Source organism: Zea mays, chromosome 5, assembly GCF_902167145.1.
Source record: "Zea mays cultivar B73 chromosome 5, Zm-B73-REFERENCE-NAM-5.0, whole genome shotgun sequence".
In the NCBI taxonomy this organism is placed as follows: Eukaryota; Viridiplantae; Streptophyta; class Magnoliopsida; order Poales; family Poaceae; genus Zea; species Zea mays.
This window is the reverse complement of record NC_050100.1, coordinates 36,812,591-36,836,616: the sequence shown is the minus strand read 5'-3', so window position 1 is coordinate 36,836,616 and position 24,026 is coordinate 36,812,591. Positions and strand designations below refer to the sequence as shown.

At 51.3% G+C, this 24,026-nt stretch overlaps 1 protein-coding gene and 1 long non-coding RNA gene across 2 annotated transcripts; both read left to right on the top strand.

Moving 5' to 3' along the window:
- The first annotated feature begins 8,169 nt into the window (after positions 1-8,169).
- On the top strand, positions 8,170-9,909 carry LOC103626230 (uncharacterized). The gene is made up of 6 exons (XM_020537970.1): positions 8,170-8,376; positions 8,466-8,795; positions 8,888-8,920; positions 9,006-9,218; positions 9,300-9,433; positions 9,868-9,909. Exons 2-6 carry the CDS (start codon positions 8,477-8,479, stop codon positions 9,907-9,909), a joined length of 741 nt encoding a protein of 246 aa, XP_020393559.1. The 5' UTR covers positions 8,170-8,376; positions 8,466-8,476.
- Positions 9,910-10,961: 1,052 nt separating this feature from the next.
- On the top strand, positions 10,962-12,298 carry LOC109939906 (uncharacterized). Its single transcript, XR_002262230.1, has 3 exons — positions 10,962-11,022; positions 11,096-11,478; positions 11,738-12,298. It is a non-coding gene; the product is annotated as an uncharacterized lncRNA (long non-coding RNA).
- The last annotated feature ends 11,728 nt before the right edge of the window (positions 12,299-24,026 follow it).

Sequence of the window (24,026 nt, the reverse complement as noted above, 5' to 3'; positions counted from 1 at the left end):
TCATTGTGAACTTCAAGTGTAAGGGCGAGAGACTCCAAGTTGTGGAGATTCCTCGCAAACGGGATTGAGAAAAAGATAAAGCAAAACACCGTGGTATTCAAGTTGATCATTGGATCACTTGAGAGGAGTTGAGTGCAACTCTCGTCCGTTGGGACGCCACAACGTGGAGTAGGCAAGTTTTGTACTTGGCCGAACCACGGGATAATCACCGTGCCATCTCTGTGATTGATTTCTTGTGATTATTGTGTTTTAACTCCTCTCTAGCCACTTGGCAATTATTGTGCTAACGATTAACCAAGTTTTTGTGGCTTAAGTTTTTAAGTTTCACAGGATCACCTATTCACCCCCCCCTCTAGGTGCTCTCAATTGGTATCAGAGCCGTTCTCTTCAAGAAAGGGACTAACCGCCCGAAGAAATGGATCCTAAGGGGAAGGGAATCGTGATCAACGACAAGGAGAAGGAGTCCTTCGTCAACGAGCCAAAGGATGACAAGTCCAACGACTCGGGCTCGGGCCATAGACGAAAAGATGGGAAGAAGAAGAAGACAAGGCGCATCAAGGAGATAGTCTACTACGACAGCGACGAATCTTCCTCTTCCCAAAAGGACGACGACAACGACTACAGGAAGACGGTCAATTCGAACTTTTCATTTGATTATTCTCGCATTCCACAAAGTTCGAATTCGCATTTGCTTTCCATTCCTCTTGGCAAACCCCCACACTTCGATGGGGAGGACTACGGATTTTGGAGTCACAAAATGCGTAGTCACTTATTCTCTCTCCATCCAAGCATATGGGAGATTGTGGAGAATGGAATGAAATTTGATAGCTCGGTTAGCCTTATGCTTATAAATGAACAAATCCATAGAAATGCACAAGCTACTACTGTTCTCTTAGCATCCTTGTGCAGGGAAGAGTACAATAAGGTGAGCGGCTTGGACAATGCCAAGCAGATATGGGACACCCTCAAGATCTCTCACGAGGGCAACGACGTCACCATGCTCACCAAGATGGAGTTGGTGGAGGGCGAACTTGGGAGATTCGCTATGATAAGGGGGGAGGAGCCAACCCAAACATACAACCGGCTCAAGACCCTTGTCAACAAGATAAGGAGCTATGGAAGCACGCGATGGACGGACCACGACGTCGTCCGCCTAATGCTAAGGTCATTTACCGTTCTTGATCCTCATCTCATGAACAATATTCGTGAGAATCCCAGGTACACGATGATGACGCCCGAGGAGGTACTCGGAAAATTCGTAAGCGGGCGGATGATGATCAAGGAGGCGAGATACGTCGACGACGCGTTGAACGGTCCAATCCACGAGCCTCAACCCATTGCTCTCAAGGCAACGAGAAGCAAGGAGACACTACCAAGCAAGGTGGCTCAAATTGAAGCGGTCGGGCTTAATGATGAAGAAATGGCTTTCATCATCAAGCGCTTCAAGACGGCGCTTAAAGGTCGCAAGGGACAACCAAGCAAGACCAAGACAAAGGAGAAGCGCTCGTGCTTCAAATGTGGTAAGATTGGTCATTTCATTGCTAACTGTCCCGATAATGAAAGTGACCAGGAAAAGGGGAACAAAAGGGAGAATAAAAAGCAATACAAGAAGGCCAAGGGCGAGGCACATATCGGAAAGGAGTGGGATTCGGATTGCTCCTCCTCCGACTCCGACAATGAAGGACTCGCCGCCACCGCCTTCAACAAGTCATCCCTCTTCCCCAACGAGCATCACACTTGCCTCATGGAAAGGGAGAAGAAAGTAAGCACTCATGATACTAGTACTTATGCTTCTTCAAGTGAGGATGAGTCTAGTGATGATGATGAGATAGATTACTCATGCTTATTCAAGGGATTAGATAGATCTAAAATTAATAAGATTAATGAGTTGATTGATGCTTTGAATGACAAGAATAGATTACTAGAAAAACAAGAGGATCTTTTATATGAGGAGCATGATAAATTTGTTAGTGCACAAAATTCTCTTGCTCTAGAAATTAAAAGGAATGAAATGCTCTCTAGTGAATTATCTACTTGTCATGAATCCATCTCTAAATTAAAAAGTGTTAATGATGATTTGAATGTTAAGTTAGAAATAGCTAGTAAATCAACATCTTGTGTAGAAATTGTTGAAACTTGCACTAGGTGTAAAGATCTTGATATTGATGCTTGTAGTGAACACCTAGTTTCAATTTCCAAATTAAAAGATGAATTGGCTAGTCTTAATGCCCAACTTAAGATTAGCAAAAGTGATTTTGATAAGCTAAAATTTGCAAGGGATGCCTACACAATTGGTAGACACCCCTCAATTAAGGATGGACTTGGCTACAAGAAGGAAGCCAAGAACTTGACAAGCCATAAGGCTCCCATCTCCGCCAAGGAGAAAGGGAAGGCCCCTATGGCTAGTAGCGTGCAAAAGAACCATGCCTTTATGTACCATGATAGGAGACAATTTAGAAATGCTTATAGGAGATGTAACGCATATGATGCTTTTGATTCTCATGACATGTTTGCTTCTAGTTCTTCTTATGTGCATGATAGAAATGTTGGTAGGAGAAATGTTGTTCATAATATGCCTAGGAGAGATGTTGTTAATGTTCCTAGGAAAGTAATTAATGAACCTTCTACAATATATCATGCTTTGAATGCTTCCTTTGCAATTTGTAGAGAGGATAGAAAGGTGATTGCTAGGAAATTAGGGGCAAAATACAAGGGAGATAAAACTTGCATTTGGGTCCCTAAGACAATTGTGACTAACCTTGTAGGACCCAACAAGAGTTGGGTACCTAAGTCCCAAGCCTAAATTTGCCTTGCAGGTTTATGCATCCGGGGGTTCAAGCTGGATTATCGACAGCGGATGCACAAACCATATGACGGGGGAGAAGAAGATGTTCACCTCCTACGTCAAGAATAAGGATTCCCAAGATTCAATTATATTCGGTGATGGGAATCAAGGCAAGGTAAAAGGGTTAGGTAAAATTGCAATTTCTAATGAGCACTCTATCTCTAATGTGTTTTTAGTAGAGTCTCTTGGATACAATTTGCTATCTGTGAGTCAACTATGCAATATGGGATATAATTGTCTTTTTACAAATGTAGATGTGTCTGTCTTTAGAAGAAGTGATGGTTCACTAGCTTTTAAGGGTGTATTAGACGTCAAGCTTTACTTAGTTGATTTTGCAAAAGAAGAGGCCGGTCTAGATGCATGCTTAATTGCTAAGACTAGCATGGGCTGGCTGTGGCATCGCCGCTTAGCACATGTAGGGATGAAGAACCTTCACAAGCTTCTAAAGGGAGAACACGTGATAGGATTAACTAATGTGCAATTCGAAAAAGATAGACCCTGTGCAGCTTGTCAGGCAGGTAAACAGGTGGGAGGAGCGCATCACAACAAGAATGTGATGACCACATCAAGACCCCTGGAGCTGCTACATATGGACCTCTTCGGACCCGTCGCCTATCTAAGCATAGGAGGAAGTAAGTATGGTTTAGTTATTGTTGATGACTTTTCCCGCTTCACTTGGGTGTTCTTTTTGCAGGATAAGTCTGAAACCCAAGGGACCCTCAAGCGCTTCCTCAGGAGAGCTCAAAATGAGTTTGAGCTCAAGGTGAAGAAGATAAGGAGCGACAACGGGTCCGAGTTCAAGAACCTTCAAGTGGAGGAGTTCCTTGAGGAGGAAGGGATCAAGCACGAGTTCTCCGCTCCCTACACACCACAGCAAAATGGTGTGGTAGAGAGGAAGAACAGGACGCTAATCGATATGTCGAGGACGATGCTAGGAGAGTTCAAGACCCCCGAGCGCTTTTGGACGGAAGCCGTGAACACGGCTTGCCACGCCATCAACAGGGTCTACCTTCATCGCCTCCTCAAGAAGACGTCGTATGAGCTACTAACCGGTAACAAACCCAATGTATCTTACTTTCATGTATTTGGGAGCAAGTGCTACATTCTAGTGAAGAAGGGTAGAAATTCTAAGTTTGCTTCCAAAGCTGTAGAAGGGTTTTTGTTAGGGTATGATTCAAATACAAAGGCGTATAGAGTCTTCAACAAATCATCGGGTTTGGTTGAAGTCTCTAGCGACGTTGTATTTGATGAGACTAATGGCTCTCCAAGAGAGCAAGTTGTTGATTGTGATGATGTAGATGAAGAAGATGTTCCGACGGGCGCTATACGAACCATGGCGATTGGAGAAGTGCGGCCACAGGAACAAGATGAACGAGATCAACCTTCTTCCTCAACAACGGTGCATCCCCCAACTCAAGATGATGAACAGGTTCATCAAAAGGAGGCATGTGATCAAAGGGGAGCACAAGATGATCACGTGATGGAGGAAGAAGCGCAACCGGCACCTCCAACCCAAGTTCGAGCGATGATTCAAAGGGATCATCCCGTCGACCAAATTCTGGGTGATATTAGCAAGGGAGTAACTACTCGGTCATGATTAGTTAATTTCTGTGAACAGTACTCCTTTGTATCTTCTATTGAGCCTTTCAGGGTAGAAGAGGCCTTGCTAGATCCGGACTGGGTGTTGGCCATGCAAGAGGAGCTCAACAACTTCAAGCGCAATGAAGTTTGGACACTGGTGCCTCGTCCCAAGCAAAATGTTGTAGGAACCAAGTGGGTGTTTCGCAACAAACAGGACGAGCACGGGGTGGTGACGAGGAACAAGGCTCGACTTGTGGCAAAAGGTTATGCCCAAGTCGCAGGTTTGGACTTTGAGGAGACGTTTGCTCCTGTGGCTAGGCTAGAATCTATTCGTATCTTGCTAGCATATGCCGCTCACCATTCTTTCAGGTTATTCCAAATGGATGTAAAGAGCGCTTTCCTCAACGGGCCAATCAAGGAGGAGGTGTACGTGGAGCAACCCCCTGGCTTCGAGGATGAACGGTACCCCGACCACGTGTGTAAGCTCTCTAAGGCGCTCTATGGACTTAAGCAAGCCCCAAGAGCATGGTATGAATGCCTTAGAGATTTTTTAATTGCTAATGCTTTCAAGGTTGGGAAAGCCGATCCAACTCTTTTCACTAAGACATGTGATGGTGATTTGTTTGTGTGCCAAATTTATGTCGATGACATAATATTTGGTTCTACTAATAAAAAATCTTGTGAAGAGTTTAGCAGAGTGATGACGCAGAAATTCGAGATGTCAATGATGGGCGAGTTGAACTACTTCCTTGGGTTCCAAGTGAAGCAACTCAAGGACGGCACCTTCATCTCTCAAACGAAGTACACGCAAGACTTGCTGAAGCGGTTTGGGATGAAGGACGCCAAGCCCGCAAAGACTCCGATGGGGACCGACGGACACACCGACCTCAACAAAGGAGGTAAGTCCGTTGATCAAAAGGCATACCGGTCAATGATAGGGTCGTTACTTTACTTATGTGCTAGTAGACCGGATATTATGCTTAGCGTATGCATGTGTGCTAGATTTCAATCCGATCCTAAGGAATGTCACTTAGTGGCAGTGAAGCGAATCCTTAGATATTTAGTTGCTACGCCTTGCTTCGGGCTCTGGTATCCAAAGGGGTCTACCTTTGACTTGATTGGATATTCAGATTCCGACTATGCTGGATGTAAGGTCGATAGGAAGAGTACATCGGGGACGTGCCAATTCTTAGGAAGGTCCCTGGTGTCATGGAACTCTAAGAAACAAACCTCCGTTGCCCTATCCACCGCTGAGGCCGAGTATGTTGCCGCAGGACAGTGTTGCGCGCAACTACTTTGGATGAGGCAAACCCTCAGGGACTTTGGCTACAATCTGAGCAAAGTCCCACTCCTATGTGATAATGAGAGTGCTATCCGCATGGCGGAAAATCCTGTTGAACACAGCCGCACAAAGCACATAGACATCCGGCATCACTTTTTGAGAGACCACCAGCAAAAGGGAGATATCGAAGTGTTTCATGTTAGCACCGAGAACCAGCTAGCCGATATCTTTACCAAGCCTCTAGATGAGAAGACCTTTTGCAGGTTGCGTAGTGAGCTAAATGTCTTAGATTCGCGGAACTTGGATTGAATTGTAGCATACATGTGTTTATGCCTTTGATCATGTTCATTCTGCATTTTGTTGCTTATTGTGGTGCTCAAGTTGTACAAACATTCCCTGGACCTCACAAGTCCTTGTGTAAGTGATGCACATATTCAGGGGGAGTTGTGTTACAATTTGACCCTTTGAGACTAATCATATGCTTGAGTTTGCTTGATTTAGTCTCGAAGGAGAAGTGAAAGGGAAAAGGTGGACTTGGACCATGAAAGACTTCCACTGCACTCCGATGAGAGGGTAACTTATTCCAAGTTCATCTCATAAACTCTTATTGCCATTTGCTCTTAATTGAAGATTTTGGTGAAGCAATGGGGTTATTGGGCCAAGATTGATCCCGTTTTGGTGCTTGATGCCAAAGGGGGAGAAAATTAAGGGCCAAAGCAATAAATGGATCAGCTACCATAAATGGATCAGCTACCACTTGAGAAATTTTGAAAATAGTAAAATAGAGCTTTTTGTTTTGTCAAAACTCTTGCATTGTCTCTTTTGTCAAAAGTTGGCCTCTTGTGGGGAGAAATGTTGATTATGGGAAATAGGGGGAGTTTTTGAAATCCTTGATCAATCTCTTGTGGAATGACTCTCTTTATGCTTCAACATGTTGTTTGACTTAGAGATAGAGATTTGAGTTTGATCTACAAAAACAAACCAAGTGGTGGCAAAGGATGATTCATATATGCCAAAAATTGAATCAAAATAAATTTGAGTTTTATTTGAAGTGATATTGCACTTGTTTTAGTTACTTTATGTTGTGTTGGCATAAATCACCAAAAAGGGGGAGATTGTAAGGGAAATGTGCCCTTGGGCCATTTCTAAGTATTTTGGTGTTTGAGTGCCAACACAAGTGCTTAAATGTGAATTTATGCTCATGGATGGACAAAGTGCAAATCAAGAGTAAAGGTATGTTTCTAAGCCTTAGTACATTGGTTTTGTGTACTAATATACTTGTCTAAGTGTTAGAAACAGAAAGAAGAAGAAAAGAAAAGAGGTGAAAAAGGCTTGGCTGTGTACAACCAAGACTCAGCTCAGTCTGGCACACCGGACTGTCCGGTGGTGCACCGGACAGTGTCCGGTGCACTAGGCTGACTCGGAGTGAAGTGGATGCTCTCGGGAATTCGCCGACGGCGTACGGTTAAAATTCACCGGACTGTCCGGTGTGCACCGGACTGTCCGGTGAGCCAACGGTCGACCGGGCCAACGGTCGGCCGCGGAATCTGCGCGCGACACGTGGCCGGGCCAACGGTCGGAAGGGGGCACCGGACTGTCCGGTGTGCACCGGACATGTCCGGTGCGCCAACAGCTCCCAGATCTGCAACGGTCGGCCGCGCCAATTTAGGAAGGAAATCGGGCACCGGACAGTGTCCGGTGTGCACCGGACTGTCCGGTGCACCCGACGACAGAAGGCAAGATTGGCCTTCCAGATTTGCTCTCAACGGCTCCTAGCTGCCTTGGGGCTATAAAAGGGACCCCTAGGCGCATGGAGGAGAACACCAAGCAACCTTAGAGCATTCTTGATCATCCACACTCAGTCTTTGCGCATTCGTTTGTCATTCTCAGTGATTCGAGCTCCGTTCTAGTGAGAACTTTGAGATAGTCTTTTGAGCTCGATTCTTGGCCGTGTGTGTGCGCATTTTGCTGTGGATTTGTGTGTGTTGCTTCCCTCCCTTACTCTGTACTTCATTGTGAACTTCAAGTGTAAGGGCGAGAGACTCCAAGTTGTGGAGATTCCTCGCAAACGGGATTGAGAAAAAGATAAAGCAAAACACCGTGGTATTCAAGTTGATCATTGGATCACTTGAGAGGAGTTGAGTGCAACTCTCGTCCGTTGGGACGCCACAACGTGGAGTAGGCAAGTTTTGTACTTGGCCGAACCACGGGATAATCATCGTGCCATCTCTGTGATTGATTTCTTGTGATTATTGTGTTTAGACTCCTCTCTAGCCACTTGACAATTATTGTGCTAACGATTAACCAAGTTTTTGTGGCTTAAGTTTTTAAGTTTCACAGGATCACCTATTCACCCCCTCTAGGTGCTCTCAGTAAGGCCCCCCTTCGCAATGTGAACGCTCTAGACGTTATTCGCTCGAAGAAGCGGAGGTATGACCATGCTGTTGACCTTGCAGAGTCTGCCGAGACATCACGTGGCGAGGCGGTACCTTCTGTGTCAGAGGGTGTCACACCGGCAGCCCCCATGCTCCGTACGTGCATCATGTAGAGGCCTTGGGACCTCAAGACACTCCGCGGGCCGGGGATGTGTCCGTGGAGGAGCATGATGTTGACCAAAATTTGAATTTGGTTCCGAATGTATTGTCGGAGGAGACGTCGGGTGGTGCGGGTAAGGCCACTTCGTTTTGTTGATTTATTTTTCATTTTATTTCTTCTCTCTTTTTTTTTATTTTTTTGTCATTTTGGTTTGTTTTGCAGGGCATGATACAATGTGTGGAGCCACATCGAAGGGGAAGGCTCCCCTACTCATTGTGAACCCTCTGGACGTCATTCGCTCGAGGAAGCGGAGGTTCGACCCTACTACAGACCCTGTAAAGTCGGCCGAGACTTCGCGTGGCAAGGTGGTACCATTCGTGTCGGAAGGTGTCGCACCTGCAGCCCCCGATGCCCCACACATGCGTCGTGCCGAGGTCTCGGGACCACAAGACGCTCCGTGGGCCAGCGATGTGTCCGTGGAGGACCATGATGTGAACAAAAATTTGATTTTGGGTCCTAATGTATGGCCGAAGGAGACGTCAGGTGCTGCGGGTAAGGCCACTTCGTTTTGTTGATTTTGATTTACATTTCATTTTATTTCTTCTCCCATTTTTGAAATTTTGATGTTTTGGTTTGTTTTGCAGGGCTTGATACAATGCATGGAGGCACATTGAATGGTAAGGCCCACCTTCGCATTATGAAACCCTCTGGACGTCATTCGCTCGAAGAAGCAGAGGGCCAACCATGTTGTTGACCTTGCAGAGTCTGCCGAGACTTCATGTGGTGAAGCGGTACCTTCTGTATCGGAGGGTGTCACTCCTGTAGCCCCCGGTGCTCCGTACGTGCATCATGTCGAGGTCTTGGGACCTCAAGACACTCCGCGGGCCAGGGATGTGTCCGTGGAGGACCATGACGTTGACCAAATTTTGAATTTTGGCCCTAATGTACTACCGGAGGAGACGTCTGGTGGTGCGGGTAAGTCCATTTCATTTTGTTGATTTTGATTTTCCTTTTTGTTCTCTCTTTTAGTTTTTGTCTTTTTGGTTTGTTTTACAGGTGTTGGTGGCGAAGACCGCTGCTTGGTGGTTACGGACCACATACTCGGGAAACATCCCACGGAGGAGTTGAGTGCGTGGTCACGTTTCTGCGCCTCCGTCGAGTTAGGAGGGGTCTTAGAGGCCGACTTTTTTGTATTTTGTCCCTTTTTCGGAAAAAAATTCACGTTTAGACCTTAAAAAATTTTAATGTCATTTTTGGACCCTCTGCTCGGCGCCATAGCCTATGGCGCCGAAATAACACATCTCGGCGCCATAGGCTATGGCGCCGAGGTACATACTGCGCTGACGCAACCCGAACGACGTGGCGCCGACGTGGTACCAAGCTCGGCGCCAAGATCTATGGCGCCGAGCTTGGAAGTGTAATCAAAAAGCTCGTTTAGCTCAGTTGGTAGAGCACAAGGCTCTTAACTTTAAGGTTGAGGGTTCGAGCCCCATCGTGTGCGTTCTCAATACTTTTTGTCTTTGTCGCTGATTTGTTTTTTTTTGTCAAGATTTTTTTCGTTTATGCCGCTCCTTATATCTGCTCCTTTGATTACATTAATTTTTTTATTTTCTTGTAAAATCAGCTGAACACAATAGGGATCATCGCTAAATCCATGCGCGAATGAAAGCTGCGGGGAAACAGCTCCCTTTATATATAGCTAGGGTTTGATCCAGTCAAATATTCATGTAGGAAAAACAAACTCCTCTCACACGAAACAAAAGTTGTCTACAATGTCAATCATTTTGTCATCTCACTAATTACAAGTGATTAAACATTAAATAATATACTAAAAACTGAAGTACATCATATAAAATGTTAAAAATATTTATATCATAAACAAATGACTATGTTAATCTTACATTACTAGTGATGTACAATGATAAAATTTAATTAATATTAAAAGTCTAATTTCGAATGCATTAGATTATTGGAGTTTTAGAGTCCAAAATCAGTCAAAAAACAAAAAAGGAAATAAACAATCCATGGAATTCATCACAGTGAAGTATGGTAGAAACACCACCGACAGAGCATCCAGAAAGAAGGGCCTGGTATACGATAAATTGCATCGGGGACATGAAAATGACCTCTGAAAAGCTAAAGAAAAATGAGTAACAGAAGAGTAGGGGAAATTAAGTGTAAATACCTGATTAGCATAACGCATTCCTTGGGCCATTAGGTCATCCATAGCGGCCTGCCAAATGCGCTGACCTCGGAAATAAAGGCCTGCAGCCTAAAGAAAAAGAAGGAAATCAGACAGTGAATTGTTGTGGTTCAGTAAACAAAACAAAGCAAGGATAGATTTTTGGAGTTGCATCCCATGGCACGCACATTTAGTTTGTGTCCTGAACTAATAAGGAAACAAAAAATTAGTGACAAAAATAAAAAATATTGAACGCCCACGGTGGGGCTCAAACCCACAACCTCAAGGTTAAAAGCCTTGCACTCTACCGACTGAGCTAGACAACTTTATTATTATATATTCGAGCTCGGCGCCATAGATCTTGGCGCCGAGCTTGGTGCCACGTCGTCGCCACGTCGTCCGGGCTGTGCCAGCGTAGCACGTACCTCGGCGCCATAGCCTATGGCGCCGAGCAAAGGGTCCAAAAATGACATTAAAATTTTTTAGGATCCAAACGTGAATTTTTTTCCGAGAAAAGGACAAAATACAAAAAATTGGGTCTTAGAGGCTGGGGACGTTGCTGATGTGGCGAAGGCCTTCGCCTCTCAGTTTCGTTATGTGAGTCAGATTTTTTTTGCCTTTGTTTTTAATTGATGTTGGATTGGTTGTGAAATGAGTTGTTTTAATGCAGCTTGGGGTCTTCGCTGAGCGTCTAGCCTCGGAGGCACAATCTAGTGCCGTCGTCTCTCGCCTGACTTCTGAAAAGAAGGCGTTGTCTCATGAGCTAGAGCGCTCCCGTGCTGACTCTTCAGACCTGGCGCGAAGGCTTGAGGCGGCGGAGGCCGAGAGTCGCAGGTTGCTTGCGCTGTTGGCGGAGTCCAATAAAGAGAGAGAAAGCCTTTGCCGGGAGGTAAGAGAATTAAAGGCCTCAGAAGTAGAGACCTACTCAGAAGAGGGGCACAAGAGAGACCTTTTCTCCACGACAAAGGAGCTGGACGATGCCCAAGAGCCAAATGCGTCAGTCAAAGGGGGCCATTCGCGAGGCGGCGGAGGCCCAGCCTATCGACACCAAGGGTGAAGACTTCGCCAAGCGCTTCCTTGCATAGTTGCAGTTGGAGTTCGTCTCCGTTCCTGGCTTTGCCGAAGGCCCTTATGGTGTTCGCGGCCCTCGTTACTTACTGAAACTGCTTGAGTGACAGAGGGCAGTTTCAGTACTCTTGCATGCGAGGGCTGCAGGCATTTCGAACGCTTAGGGGCTCCTGGACCAGATGTGGGGGGCCTTTGGGCTGGATGTCGTGTGCGAGTTGTTGTAACCTTTTTGTTTTGTTTTCAGGTGAGGCAGAGGCGACCCTTTCGGTTAGGGATGGCGAGGCCAGAGCCATACTCTGGGGACATGAACTGGGACGACAAGGGAGACGGCCTTTCCCTCTGCAGGACGGGTGGACCGATGCTTGTGTTAAGCTGAAGCCTGGAGAAGATGGCTGGATCTATGACACAAAGTCCAATGGCATGCTGTCAGGCAACCGCAAGCTGCAGAAGTGATTGGACCGGTTTGTATGCAAGCTGGCAGACTTGAAGGTCGACAGCATTGAGATGATCGGGAAGGTCTCCTACAAGAAGATACGGGAAGGGAGCCGAAAGATTGAACTGCCTTTCCAAGCGGCCACTTTGGGCTTGTTTTGGTCAACACCCTGCAAGAGGATGACAACTTCTGTAGAACTTTTACAGGACGTTCCATGCACTTTTGTGTGTGGTTGCCCTTCTATTTTGTAAGTTTGGTTGAGGCATCGAGTTCGCTAGGACATGCAAATGGTGGTATTATTACCAGCTGGCTACTTGTTGATACCTGGAACTTGTTTCTCATCAATGTCGCATTCAGGTGCTTTGGGTTGGCTAAAAGATATGCCCCCACGCTAGGACATTCAGGTGCGCTCTTTTGATGACAAAGGAATTAAGGGCGATTGCGGGGGAAATGATCTAGTTTCCCCTCAACCTCCTTTAAGCCTTGTTCGTTTGTGTCGGATTGCACCCGGAATCGTTCCACCTAATCAAAGTTTATATAAATTAGAGAAGCAATTCGGTTAGGAATCATTTCGACCCATCAATCCGACACAAACGAACAAACCCTTAATCCACTTCAATTCCCTTTGTCACCAAACAAAACAAATCCTACATGTTCATTACTGCCATTAAAGAAACACATATTGTATTCTGTTAAATTGTCAGCATCTGGGAATCCCATGTGCCTCACACCGCATGCTAAGGTTAGAGAGACAAACCATTCTTTACATGTACGAGTTGTTGTACCTTCCACAGCAGTTCAATTCACAAGACAAGATAGTGATACTGTCAAGCCTGCTGACAGCATCGGCAAAAAAGACACCCAAGACCAAGAGGTAGAAAAGCACGAGTTCGTTGGTAATCTAGCATGCCCAGCTTCTATATTCGAATCCCCATGCGTAGCAACCATCTACGGACCAAAAGTGATTCTCTGAACAAGATTGGGTCTTCTCTTGCTTGGCATCCGAAGAAGGCCAGTGATTTGATCTCACTAACAGCTCTGCAGAACCTTGCTCTGGAAGGCATTGTGTCAAGGATTATGCTAACTTAGAATTGTGTATAAGTACAATACTTAAAACCAGTCCTATGCTCTCTAAACTAAACATAAAATCCACAAAAGTAGAGCTTAGAAACCGGGAACGTGGAATTTGTCTATGTTCCTTGTTCCTAAAACGTCCGTTCCGTTCTTATAACGTAGGAACAATCTTGCCCCGGTAGTGTTAAAATCTTTTTAAAGTACTATATCACGTACCACGTTCTTGTACCTCGACTCCATCGATCTAGGAACCTGGTTTACTAAGAGTAGTTTAGATTGCAAATTAAGTTCTTGTGTTCTTCCAGATTTTTGTCTCCATTTTTTTGGGGAGCAAAAAAGCACTAATTTATATATATTCATAGAGAATTTATAGCTCAAGGATACTGTCAGAGAGGAAATCTTCGGCCGGGTGGCGGAGTGCACCCGCCCTAAATCCTAAGATGAGGAGGGGCCTAAGCGTTTTGCTTGTTAGTAGGAAAAATGGGAAGAACACAAGAACACACAAGGATTTAGAGTGGTTCGGGCCGCCGGAGCGTAACACCCTACTCCACTGTGTGATGTATTGCTTGAGAGCTTGTATGAACTTATGAGTGTCTAAGTGAGTCTAAGATTGGATCTCCCTTGTAACGTCGCATGCCTCCCCTTTTGTAGCTGAAGGGGGGCATGCACAAAAGGCACTGAGCCCCGATATGTGGGCTCAGGGGCATAAAGAACGTAGCACTTGGAGCTACAAACGTTTGCTGCTGGGGCAATCTTCTCGTGCCCTGACACCCGAGATCTGCGTATCTTCGGTGTGTAGGGGAAGCTTCTCGTAGAAGGGTTGATGAGCACAGTGCGTCGCATGGCACGGGCGCACCGTTTGACAACAGATTGGACAGGCGCGCCGTCCGTAGGATGACCCTGACACCGTCTGCCAGCGGAGTGGACAGGATGCATTAAATGCTGAGAGGGCTCGTCGCCTGTCAGCGTGGTGGCAGGCGACGCGACCTCTCCGCAATAAATGCAGAGGCTGCATGCCTCTAGAGGCTAGACGTCACGCTCCGGCCGTTGGCTTATGTCACGGGCCACAAGCCACGCGGCAGCAGCGGGTCTCCTCCTGAGCGGGGAGCGCGGGGGAAAGCCTGGACACGTGTCGTCCCCGGGCCCCTTCTAGGGCAGGGTCCGGGTATTCCCTGCCCCAGAATCCCGGGACCCGGCAGTGATTAGTCCGGACCCCATTTGGAAGGGTCCGGGACCCATCTCGGAGGTCCGCCCGTCACGTACGGGGTTCGGTGCTTTCCACGCAGTAGGTCCGGACCTACTGCGTGTATCTGGAGCACGTCCCTCCTCTTAGCCACGTGGCGACCCCAGGGCGGCTGATGTGGCACGGCGGAGAACTGTTCTCCATGCAATCAGAGACTTCTCCGTCACCTCAGCGCCTTCACCTTGTAACAAGGGGTACCCCTGTTTCAAGGTACCGACAGTGGCTCCCGGGCCCACCTCAGGGGAGAGTGCGAGCCTGCAGGTGGGGCCAAAACATGTATCCTGCGTAAGCACAACATGACCGGGGATCGGGGTATCTTCTTAGCGCGCGTCGTATTAACCCGGCGCGCACATGCTGTCAGTCTGCTATTGGCCACTCCAACCGTCGTGCCCGCCTTCGCGGCTGACTGGCGCGTGGCCCCCACGCATGGCGGTTTGGTCGTGCCCCGCGTGCGTGGGGCGCCCTGTTGGCCCCGCCTATGTTAAAAATATCTTTCGGCAGCGGCCCCGAGGCGACGTGGGAGCGTGCGTGGCGGTTTGCTCCTCCTGCGCATGGAAACCAGTGCCCCAGCTACGTGACTTATGGGTCCGGGCCCCTATGTCAGCGACTGAGTTGTTCGGGCTCTAGGTGTGCGTCAGGCAAATTTTTCCAGGGTGTGCGGGGAGCCTTTTCTTGAAAAAGGGTTTTTCCGCACGCAGTGGTTTCGCTTTCGCATTTTCCCCAACTGCTCCGCCCTTTCACCTCTGAGCCTTCCACGCCTCTCCTCGTTCGTGCTCCCCAGTTTTCCGCCGCCGTGGTTGGCATGGCCATGCTGGTTCACCCCGATCATTACCAGACCGAGGAGGCGCTCGACACGGTGCGTCGCCTGCTTGGATGGGGCGCGCCTGCGTTCACCGGGAGGATCCGGGCCGACACTACTCCCCTCGGCGATCTCGCTGTCGGGGAGTTTGTGCTCTTCGTCTCCTATCTCTTCTGTGGGTTGGCGCTACCAATTTTGCCATTCTTCCTGCTGCTGCTGGAGGAGTTCGGACTTCAACTCTAGCACCTCACACCCCACTCCATCCTCTAAGTGGCCATCTTTGTCCATTTCTGTGAGATGTTCGTGGGAGTGGCAGCTTGCACTTCCCTCTTCCGCCAGTTTTTTGTGCTGGTGAGGTCTGGGAAGGGCAAAGACCACCTTGGGGCCTACTACTTCCAGACAAGGCTAGATCCAACAGTGACCTACATCGCCTCCCTTGGCGGCGCGAGGTGGGAGAACTAGCGAAACGACTGGGTGATCGCCAGTACTCAGGTCAACGACCGCCTTGCCCTTCCGAGTGATGGGCCCAGACTCGACCGGAAGCAATGGAGGGTAAAACCATGCCTCGTGCCGGAGTTCGGGCCCGTCCTGGACAGGATTAAGGAACTGGCGGTTGGTGGCCTGACCTCGATGCACGTACTCGGCGATTTCCTGAAGCGCCGAGTCATGCCACTGCAGGGGAGGTCGCGTCTGTGTTGCTGGTTTACTGGCCCTAGCGACATTGGTAGGATCCAGCGCGGGCCTGGGACTGACCTGTCCTGGGAGCAGTTGGAAATTTTGGTGAGGGGGATCACTGGTGAGGCTTTTATCCCCAAAACCTTGATACCTCCCCAGAGCATTTCGCCGCTCTGCGACAATCCAGGGTTGCGGTCGGCGGTGCTGGCCCGACTACCGACCCTTGATGAGAGTGGTGTGGCAGTCCGCCAGACCGGCGGCCGGGACCCCCACCGGGGGATCCATATTCCCGGTGCACCGGGCGGAGGCCCCCAGCCTGCTGATGTGGGCCCCAGAGCTCCTCTTGCGGCCCCCAATTCCTCGGACAAGGGCAAGGGGCCTGCGAGTAGCTCCTCCACTCCGGACGCCGCCAGGAGGTCGGAGGAAGTAAGGCGACACCGACTGCGTCGCCGATGGGTCCTTTGTTTCAGATCTACCCCTTGATTCGGACTCCCCCTAGAAGCGTCAAAAGACAGCTGGTGGGACTAAGGAGGCCAAACCTCGGGTCCAGGATGGGCAGAGGGGCGCGAGCCCTCCGCCGCCACCACCTTCGGATCCGACACCACCACTACCGCCGCTTGTGTCAGACCGACCGCCGTCACCGCGGGGGCACCAGCAGCAACGACAGCGGGCACCCCGCTTCCAAGGCCACTGGAATGTTCATGGTCCCAAGTAAGTTTAGACTCTTCCAATGTTTTTCAAGTGTAGCTCTTATGCTGACAGGTCTTGACCCGTCCTTTGCCCGTCAGAGCCTCCCCTTCTTCGGCTTCCGTGGACGCTCCTCCCCCGCTGGTCGCTATGCCCGTTGGTGGGTCTGGTTCCCAGCAGCATATATCTGCTGGGAATGTCGCCGACGATCCGTTAGCGGCTACCGTAGCCTCATCAGCGCTGACGCCAAGCCCACCATCGGCAGCGGCCGAAGAGGTTCCTGTTGCGTTTGCCCCCACCATGCGGGGAGACGCTGGTGCTGAGGTGGCGCTGTCGGGCCCCCAGGATCCGCCTATCACCGTCGAGGCAACGCCTTCGGGTTCCCAAGTTCCAGCTAGGGGTCCAGAGGTGGCAATGTCGCCAACAGCTATTGCAGATCCAACGACGGCGATACCGTCGGACACACCGTCGGTGGTAGGCGTGGGGAGCGTGTCCAGCTCTATCCCGCCGCCAACTCCAGAGGATCCAGAGGTTCTTCTCGGGCGACCGCTCTGGTCTGGCACCAAACCTGAAGCAATGCTGACTCCCCTCCCCCAGGTGCTGTCCCGCGCTCATCAGGCCCTCTAGGAAACCGAGGCGGCTATCCGGCGGGAGCGGGAGGCGCTCGAGACCGAGCACCAGCGCCTTGGCGACTGGTTCACCCAACTGGAGAAGCACACTAAGGCGGTGTCCTGCCAATTCGCCTCAGAGCGGGCCGAGCTTGAGCAGGAGCATGAGGACTTCAAGGAGGACATCCGGAAGGTGTCTGACCGAGAGCAGGAGGTGACCCGGAAGGAGAAAAGCTTGGTCAAGAAGAAGGAACACTTAGACCAAAGGGAGGAGGCCATCACAGCGTTCCATGATAAGCTGAAAGCTTATAATACGGTGCTGGAGAAACAGCAGGACAAGCAGGCTGCGGCTGAGGCGAAGCTGCAGAAGCTGCAACAGGAACTTGCCGACAAGGCCAACAACATTGCTCGTGCCGAGGAAAGTCTCAAGGTGAGGGAAGCTTCCCTAGAGAAACGAGCGACCGATCTCACCTGGCAGGAGGAGGACCTCGCCTTCAGGGAGGAGATGTGGGCAAGGCGGAACAAGCTACTGGATGAGCTTGAGCTCGAGGCAGAGGAGAAAGGGAAGCGTTTGGAGGGGAAAGTGCAGGCACTGGAGGAGCAGGTCCGCCAGTTCCAGGCAGTGCAAGCTGCTTAGGCGACGCAGACGGCCCCAGGCCCCCAGGTGGTGGAGGTGATGAGGAAGACACTCGACGACCTCCGGGCTGAGCAACGCGCCGGGGCCCAGCGCATCGCCGCCTGGGCTGGCGAGGCAAGTACGACATTGGTGCCGTTGGGGTGAGTCCCATCCCGGCGTTGGTGCGGCCGACGTCCATCTCCGACGCGCTCCCGATACTGGATTCCGCTGTTGACCGCCTCCGACGTCTGGATCAGATTCTTGGCGCCCGCTTGGAGGTCGAGGGCAGCAGACTCTGCCGGCCAGCAATAGAGTACGTCTTGACATGCTTCTGGAGCCACGACCTGGCTGTCTCCTTGGGGCCAGTCATTGCGGGTCCGGTGGCCGATACTGAAGATGCTGCCCGGGAGGGCGTGCAGGACGTTGTGGACGCGGTGGCCGGGCGCTTCCAGCGGGATCCTACTGACGATGAGTAGCTAGGCCTGCGTGGAAAAAAACGAGGGTTCCGCTGGGGAGCGGGTTGTAATATGTCTTTGATTTTGTAAGATACTCTTTAGGTACTACTTATCAGGCGATATTACAACTTATCTGCACGCCACTTTTTCTTTGCTGTGCACGTTGTTACCAACTTCTTCCCTGGTACTTGGCCCCCCTGGGATATGGCCTCGACGTGTCGAGGCTAGATGCTAGGATTCTTAAGGAGGAACTGGTGTCATGGCCCCCAAGGGGCAATCTCAACTGGGACCCGACCTGCACACAGTCTTAGCTAGGAATTTTTAGTAGCGCACCCATAGGATCCGCTAGCTGGTATTTCTTATCCTTTGATTCATGCAACAGGACCGGCTACAGGGTGGTGGGCGTGTAGGCTTACAGTACTTGACCATACCAAGTGAATTCACGGCCCCAAACCACCCTATTGTCTGGTTGCGGGGTCTGGCTACTCAATTCGGATGCCACTATACCAGCCAGGGCGGGAGACTGCATGGGTGGGTGAGATAGTAATAATGGTTGTAAACTTAGGAATAAAACCAACATAAGAACAATTCTGTGGGTCGAACCCCTTCCTTATAACTGGATATACACGAGTGTAGGCCATCAGACCGGGTTTATTGAGGGCGGGCCTCATCGGGCTGGCGCATGTAAATGCGCTTCTTAGTTACAGGGAAAGAGACCGAACCCCAATACAGTTTTTACGGGAAAAACTTACGGAGATGCTCTATATTCCAGGGGTTGGGGAGAGGTACTCCGTTATCTATGGCAAGGCGGACGCACCCGGGGCGGCATATTTCTGCCACCTTGAAGGGTCCTTCCCAGCTGGGAGAGAGCTTGTGGAGCCCTTCTCAGTTCAGAACTCGCCTTAGAACCAGGTCCCCGACTTCAAACTTCCTACTATGCACGAACCGTTGGTGGTAGCGCCTGAGCGCCTGGTTGTACCGTGCATTTCGGACTGCTGCTCGCCACCTGTGCTCGTCGATGAAGTCCACATCCTCGCGCCGTAGTTGTTCCTGCGCAGACTCATCAAACGACTGGGCCCGTGGCGAGCCCATAATGATTTCTAGGGGAAGGCAGGCTTCGACCCCGTAGACCAGGAAGAATGGGGTCTCCCCGGTAGCTCGGCTGGGTGTGGTCCGGTTTCCCCATAGCACGGAGGGCAGCTCACTGACCCAATTTGCGCCATGCTTTTTTAAGCAGTCATAGGTACGCGTCTTGAGTCCCCTGAGAATCTCTGCATTTGCTCTCTCCACCTGTCCATTGCTCCTAGGGTGGGCCACGTATGCGAAGTAGAGCTGGGTGCCAATGCCTTCACAGTACTCCTGAATGATCCGACTTGTAAACTGGGTCCCGTTGTCTGTAATGATACGACTTGGGACCCCGAATCTGTAGACGATCGATTTGAGGAAGGCGACAACATCGCTCTGGGTGATGCTGACCACGGGGGTGGCTTTTGGCCACTTGGTGAACTTGTCAATGGCGACAAAGAGGTACTGGTACCCGCCGACAGCCCTGGGAAACGGTCCCAGGATATCCACCCCCCATACGGCGAATGGCCAGGAGGGCGGAATCATTTGCAGAGCCTGAGCTGGTGTGTGTATCTGCTTTGCGTGGTACTAGCACGCTTCGCAAGACTTTACTAGCTCGGCCGCATCCTAGAGGGCGGTTGGCCAATAAAAACCATGCCGGAAGGCCTTACCGACCAGTGTGCGGGATGAAGAATGACTTCCACACTCCCCTCCATGGATCTCCGTGAGTAACTCACGACCCTCTTCCTGGGTGATGCACTGCATGAGAATGCCGTTGGCGCCACGGCGGTAGAGACCCCCTTCTACCATCGTGTATCGCTTAGCCAACCGCACTATGCGCTCGGCGGAGACATGGTCTTCAGGAAGGATATTTTCCTTCAGGTAGTCCCGGATCTCGGAGATCCATGCATCGGGACCGCTCTGAGTTGTCGGTTGTGGCGCTAAAGGACCAGCGGAGTCCCCTAGAGCACACGCAACCTTTGGTGGGTCCTGGAATGCCACCGGGACCGCCGGCTTCGAGGTGCCGGTCTCGCCCCCTTCGCCCAGTTCGGCCGGCTGGGCGGCGGGTCTCAGCAGCCGCCTTTCGAAGATGCCCTCAGGCACGAGTGTCCGAGTTGATGCCCTCTAGGAGAGGTCATCTGCCACTGAGTTGTCGGCTCAGGGAACATGTTGTAGTTCCAGGGCCGTGAAGTCCTTCTCCAACTTCTTCACATGGAGGAGGTAAGCTGCGAGTCTGGGCTCGTTGCAGCTACATTCCCCGCGGACCTACTTGATGATTAGCTGAGAGTCCCCCTTCACGAGGAGTTGGCGGACCCCCAGGGATAGGGCCGCGGATAGGCCGAAGATCAGCGCCTCATACTCCACCATGTTGTTGGTGGCCTTGAACTCAAGACGCACCACATACCGCAGCTGGTCTCCGACTGGGCCAGTGAGGACTACTCCCGCGCTAGCACTCTGTTGGCGGGCGGATCCGTCAAAGAAAAGCGTCCAGTGGGGCTCGGTGAAGATCGGACCCCTGCGCTCCACAGGTGTGGGTCCGGAGCAGGGTCCGAGCCCCCAGGGGCGCACGGGGGTGGAGTCCACTCTACGATGAAGTCGGCCAGGACCTGACTTTTGATGGCGTGGCGGGGCTAGAAGTCCAGCTGGAACTCGGCGAGCTCTGCCGCCCACTTGGCGATGTTGCCAGTGGCGTTTGGGTTGTAGAGGATGGCCTTTAACGGAAAGGAGGTCACCACCACAACCTTGTGTGCTTGGAAATAGTGACGCAGCTTCCTGGATGCGATCAACACGGCGTAGAGGAGCTTGTGCGTCTCGAGGTACGTGGCCTTTGCTTCATGGAGGACCTCGCTGACGTAGTAGACCGACTTCTGGATAGTCCGGGTCTCTGTAGCTGGTCCTAAGTTTCCAGGTTTCTGTCCTTCTTGTGCCGCCCTTTCAGCGACTAACACCATGCTTATTGCTTCTGCAGCTGCCGCAATGTACAAGTACAGCGGTTCCCCTGGCTCCGGAGCAACCAGGATCAACAGGGAAGCTAGGTGCTGCTTCAATTCTTGGAAGGCTTGTTTCGCCTCTTCAATCCAGGCAAATGGGCCTGATTTCCATAGGAGCTTGAAGAAGGGCAGTGCCCTCTCAGCCAACCTCAAAATGAAGTGGCTAAGGGCTGCCAGTGACCCCGTAAGCTTCTAAACATCCTTAATACGGGCGGGAGGCCTCATCGCCTCAATAGCCTTGATTTTTCTCTGGGTTAGCTTCAATGCCCCGGTATGAAACCAGGAACCCCAGCAACTTCCCTGCGGAGACACCGAAGATGCATTTCTCTAGGTTTAGCTTGGTGCGGGTTGCCCGCAGCTTGCCGAAAACCAGGGTCAGGTCTTCCACTATAGCCGACCCCTCCTTAGTCTTGACCACGATGTCATCGACGTTGATCTCCACCTTGTCCCGGATCAGGTCCCCGAAGGTCTTACTCATCGCCCGAACAAATGTTGGCAAGACGTTTCTCAGACCGTAGGGCATTACAACATAACAGTATAGCCCATCCACTATCACAAAAGCGGTATGCCTCCTATCCTCCTTAGCCATCCGGATTTGATGGAAACCAGAGTAGGCGCCCAAGAAGGACAAAAGGTCACACCCCGAGGTAGAGTCTACGATATGATCTATACACAACAGTGGATACGGGTCCTTTGGACATGCCTTATTCAGGCTGGTGTAGTCGATGCACATCCGAAGCTTCCCGTTTGCCTTTGGCACGATGACTGGGTTGGCCAGCCATACGGGGTGATGAACCTCTTCGATGAAGCCAGCATGCAACAGCTTCCAGACCTCCTCACGGATGAAGTCCTGTCGCTCCACGGACTGTCTCCGTGGCTTCTGGCTTACCGGCTTGGCGTCCGGGTAGATCTTTAGATGGTGCTCAATCACCTCCCTCGGGATCCCAGGCATCTGCGACGGCTCCCAAGCAAACACATTGGCATTTGCTTGGAGGAAGGTGACGAGCGCGAGTTCCTATTTTCCCCCCAGATTCCCCGCGATGCGGGTGGTCTGGGAGGGGTCAGCGCCGACCTGGATGGTCTTCGCGGGCCCGCCATCTGCCCCGGACGGCTGCACTTTCGGGGCCTTGGAGGGCGCCCTGGCACTGGGGACCGAGGGGCCTCTCCGTCCATCGTCCGGCCGGGCGATCTCGGCCGCCAAAGTGTGTAGCTTCTCGACGGCTGCTAGTGCGACGGTGCGGTCGCCCCGCACGGTGAGGATCCCAGCGGGGGACGACATCTTGAGGACCAGGTACCCGTAATGGGCAATGGCCATGAACCGGTATAGGGCCGGCCTCCCAATGATGGCGTTAAAAGGGAGGTTGACCTCCACGACGTCGAACTGAACGTTTTCCGTGTGGAAGTTTTCTTCCGTCCCAAATATAACCGGGAGCGTTATGCTCCCGAGGGGATATACGGGTTGCGGGCCCACCCTAGAGAACGGGCGAGAGGGCCCCAGCCGCGACCCCGGGACCTATAGCTGTCTGAATGCTGCATGGCTGATGACATTGAGGCTGGCCCCTCCGTCGATCAACACGTGATGTAGCCGCATGTTGGCGACAACAGGGGCGGTGATGAGCGGCAGCACGCCGGCCCCCGCCATATTGTCGGGGCAGTCGAATGCCCCGAAGGAGATGGTGGTGCCCCTCCACCGTTGGTGTGGAGCAGTTTTGGGGACCCCTGGGACCACCGAAAGAACCTCTCGTCGTAGGGACTTGACACTCCTACGGGAGATGAGCTCCTAGCTTCTGTCGTACATTACATACAGCCTCTTGCGACGGTCGCCATCGTCGCTGGAGTCAGAATCTCCGGTGAAAACGTCCTTTAGGTCCCCCCTCGGGCGACTGGTAGCCGAGGTCTCGTCCCTCCACAGCCGCGACCTCTTCGTCGGCTTCCTTCTGGCCTGGCCAGCGGTGGGGCAGAGACGTCCTTGGAGGACTGCTCGCGCCGCTCACGCCGCTCGCTGACGCGCCTCGCGAGTTTGATAATCTCACGGCAGTCAGCAGCACGGTGGCGGCTGTTGGGGTGCACTGGGCATGTGCCATCACTGCTTCCTTGGGGCCGTGGGCGCTTGTTGCGCTCGCCTTGGCCCCCGGCAGCGGCAGCAGCAACTGAAACAACAAACTACGGCTTTTCGTGGCCGCAGTTCTTGTTTCTCTTTTTCTTCTTGCCTTCGCCTTGGGTGACAGCATCCGAGCTGCCCACCTGGGTAGCCCCAGCCTGTGGTGCCGAGTGCTAAGCACGACCCTTGACAACTCTGGCACATTTGTTAGCTAGGGCAAAGAGTGTGGTGACGTTATCCACATCATGCGTGGCCAACTTCTCCAGCATCTTTTCATCACGTACCCCCTGGCGGAAAGCAGTGATGATGGAAGCATCTGAGATACGGGGGATTGTCCCACGTACCATGGTGAAGCGGGAAAAGAACACCCGGAGGGTCTCCCCAGGTTTCTGCCTTACTGCATGGAGGTGCGCTTCCACACCGTGCTGCTGGTAAGCGCTAGCGAAGTTTGCCACGGACCGTGCGCAGAGCTCTTCCCAGGAGTAGATGGATCCTAGGGCTTGGTTCATGAGCCAAGTCCGGGCTGGCCCAGACAAGGCTACATGGAAGTAGGTTGCCATTACGACGGTGCCTCCACCTGCTGACGTAATGGCGGTGACATAAATCTGCAGGAATTCCGACGGGCTTGTCATTCTATCGTACTTTTCTGGCAGGTGTGACCGGAACTTGGGTGGCCACGACGCTGCACGGAGATGATCCGCGAGAGCGGCACAACCTACACTGGCCAAGGGGACACCCGTTGGGGACCGGGTGCCCATTGGTGTCTGCGGTGCTGCCACAACGAAG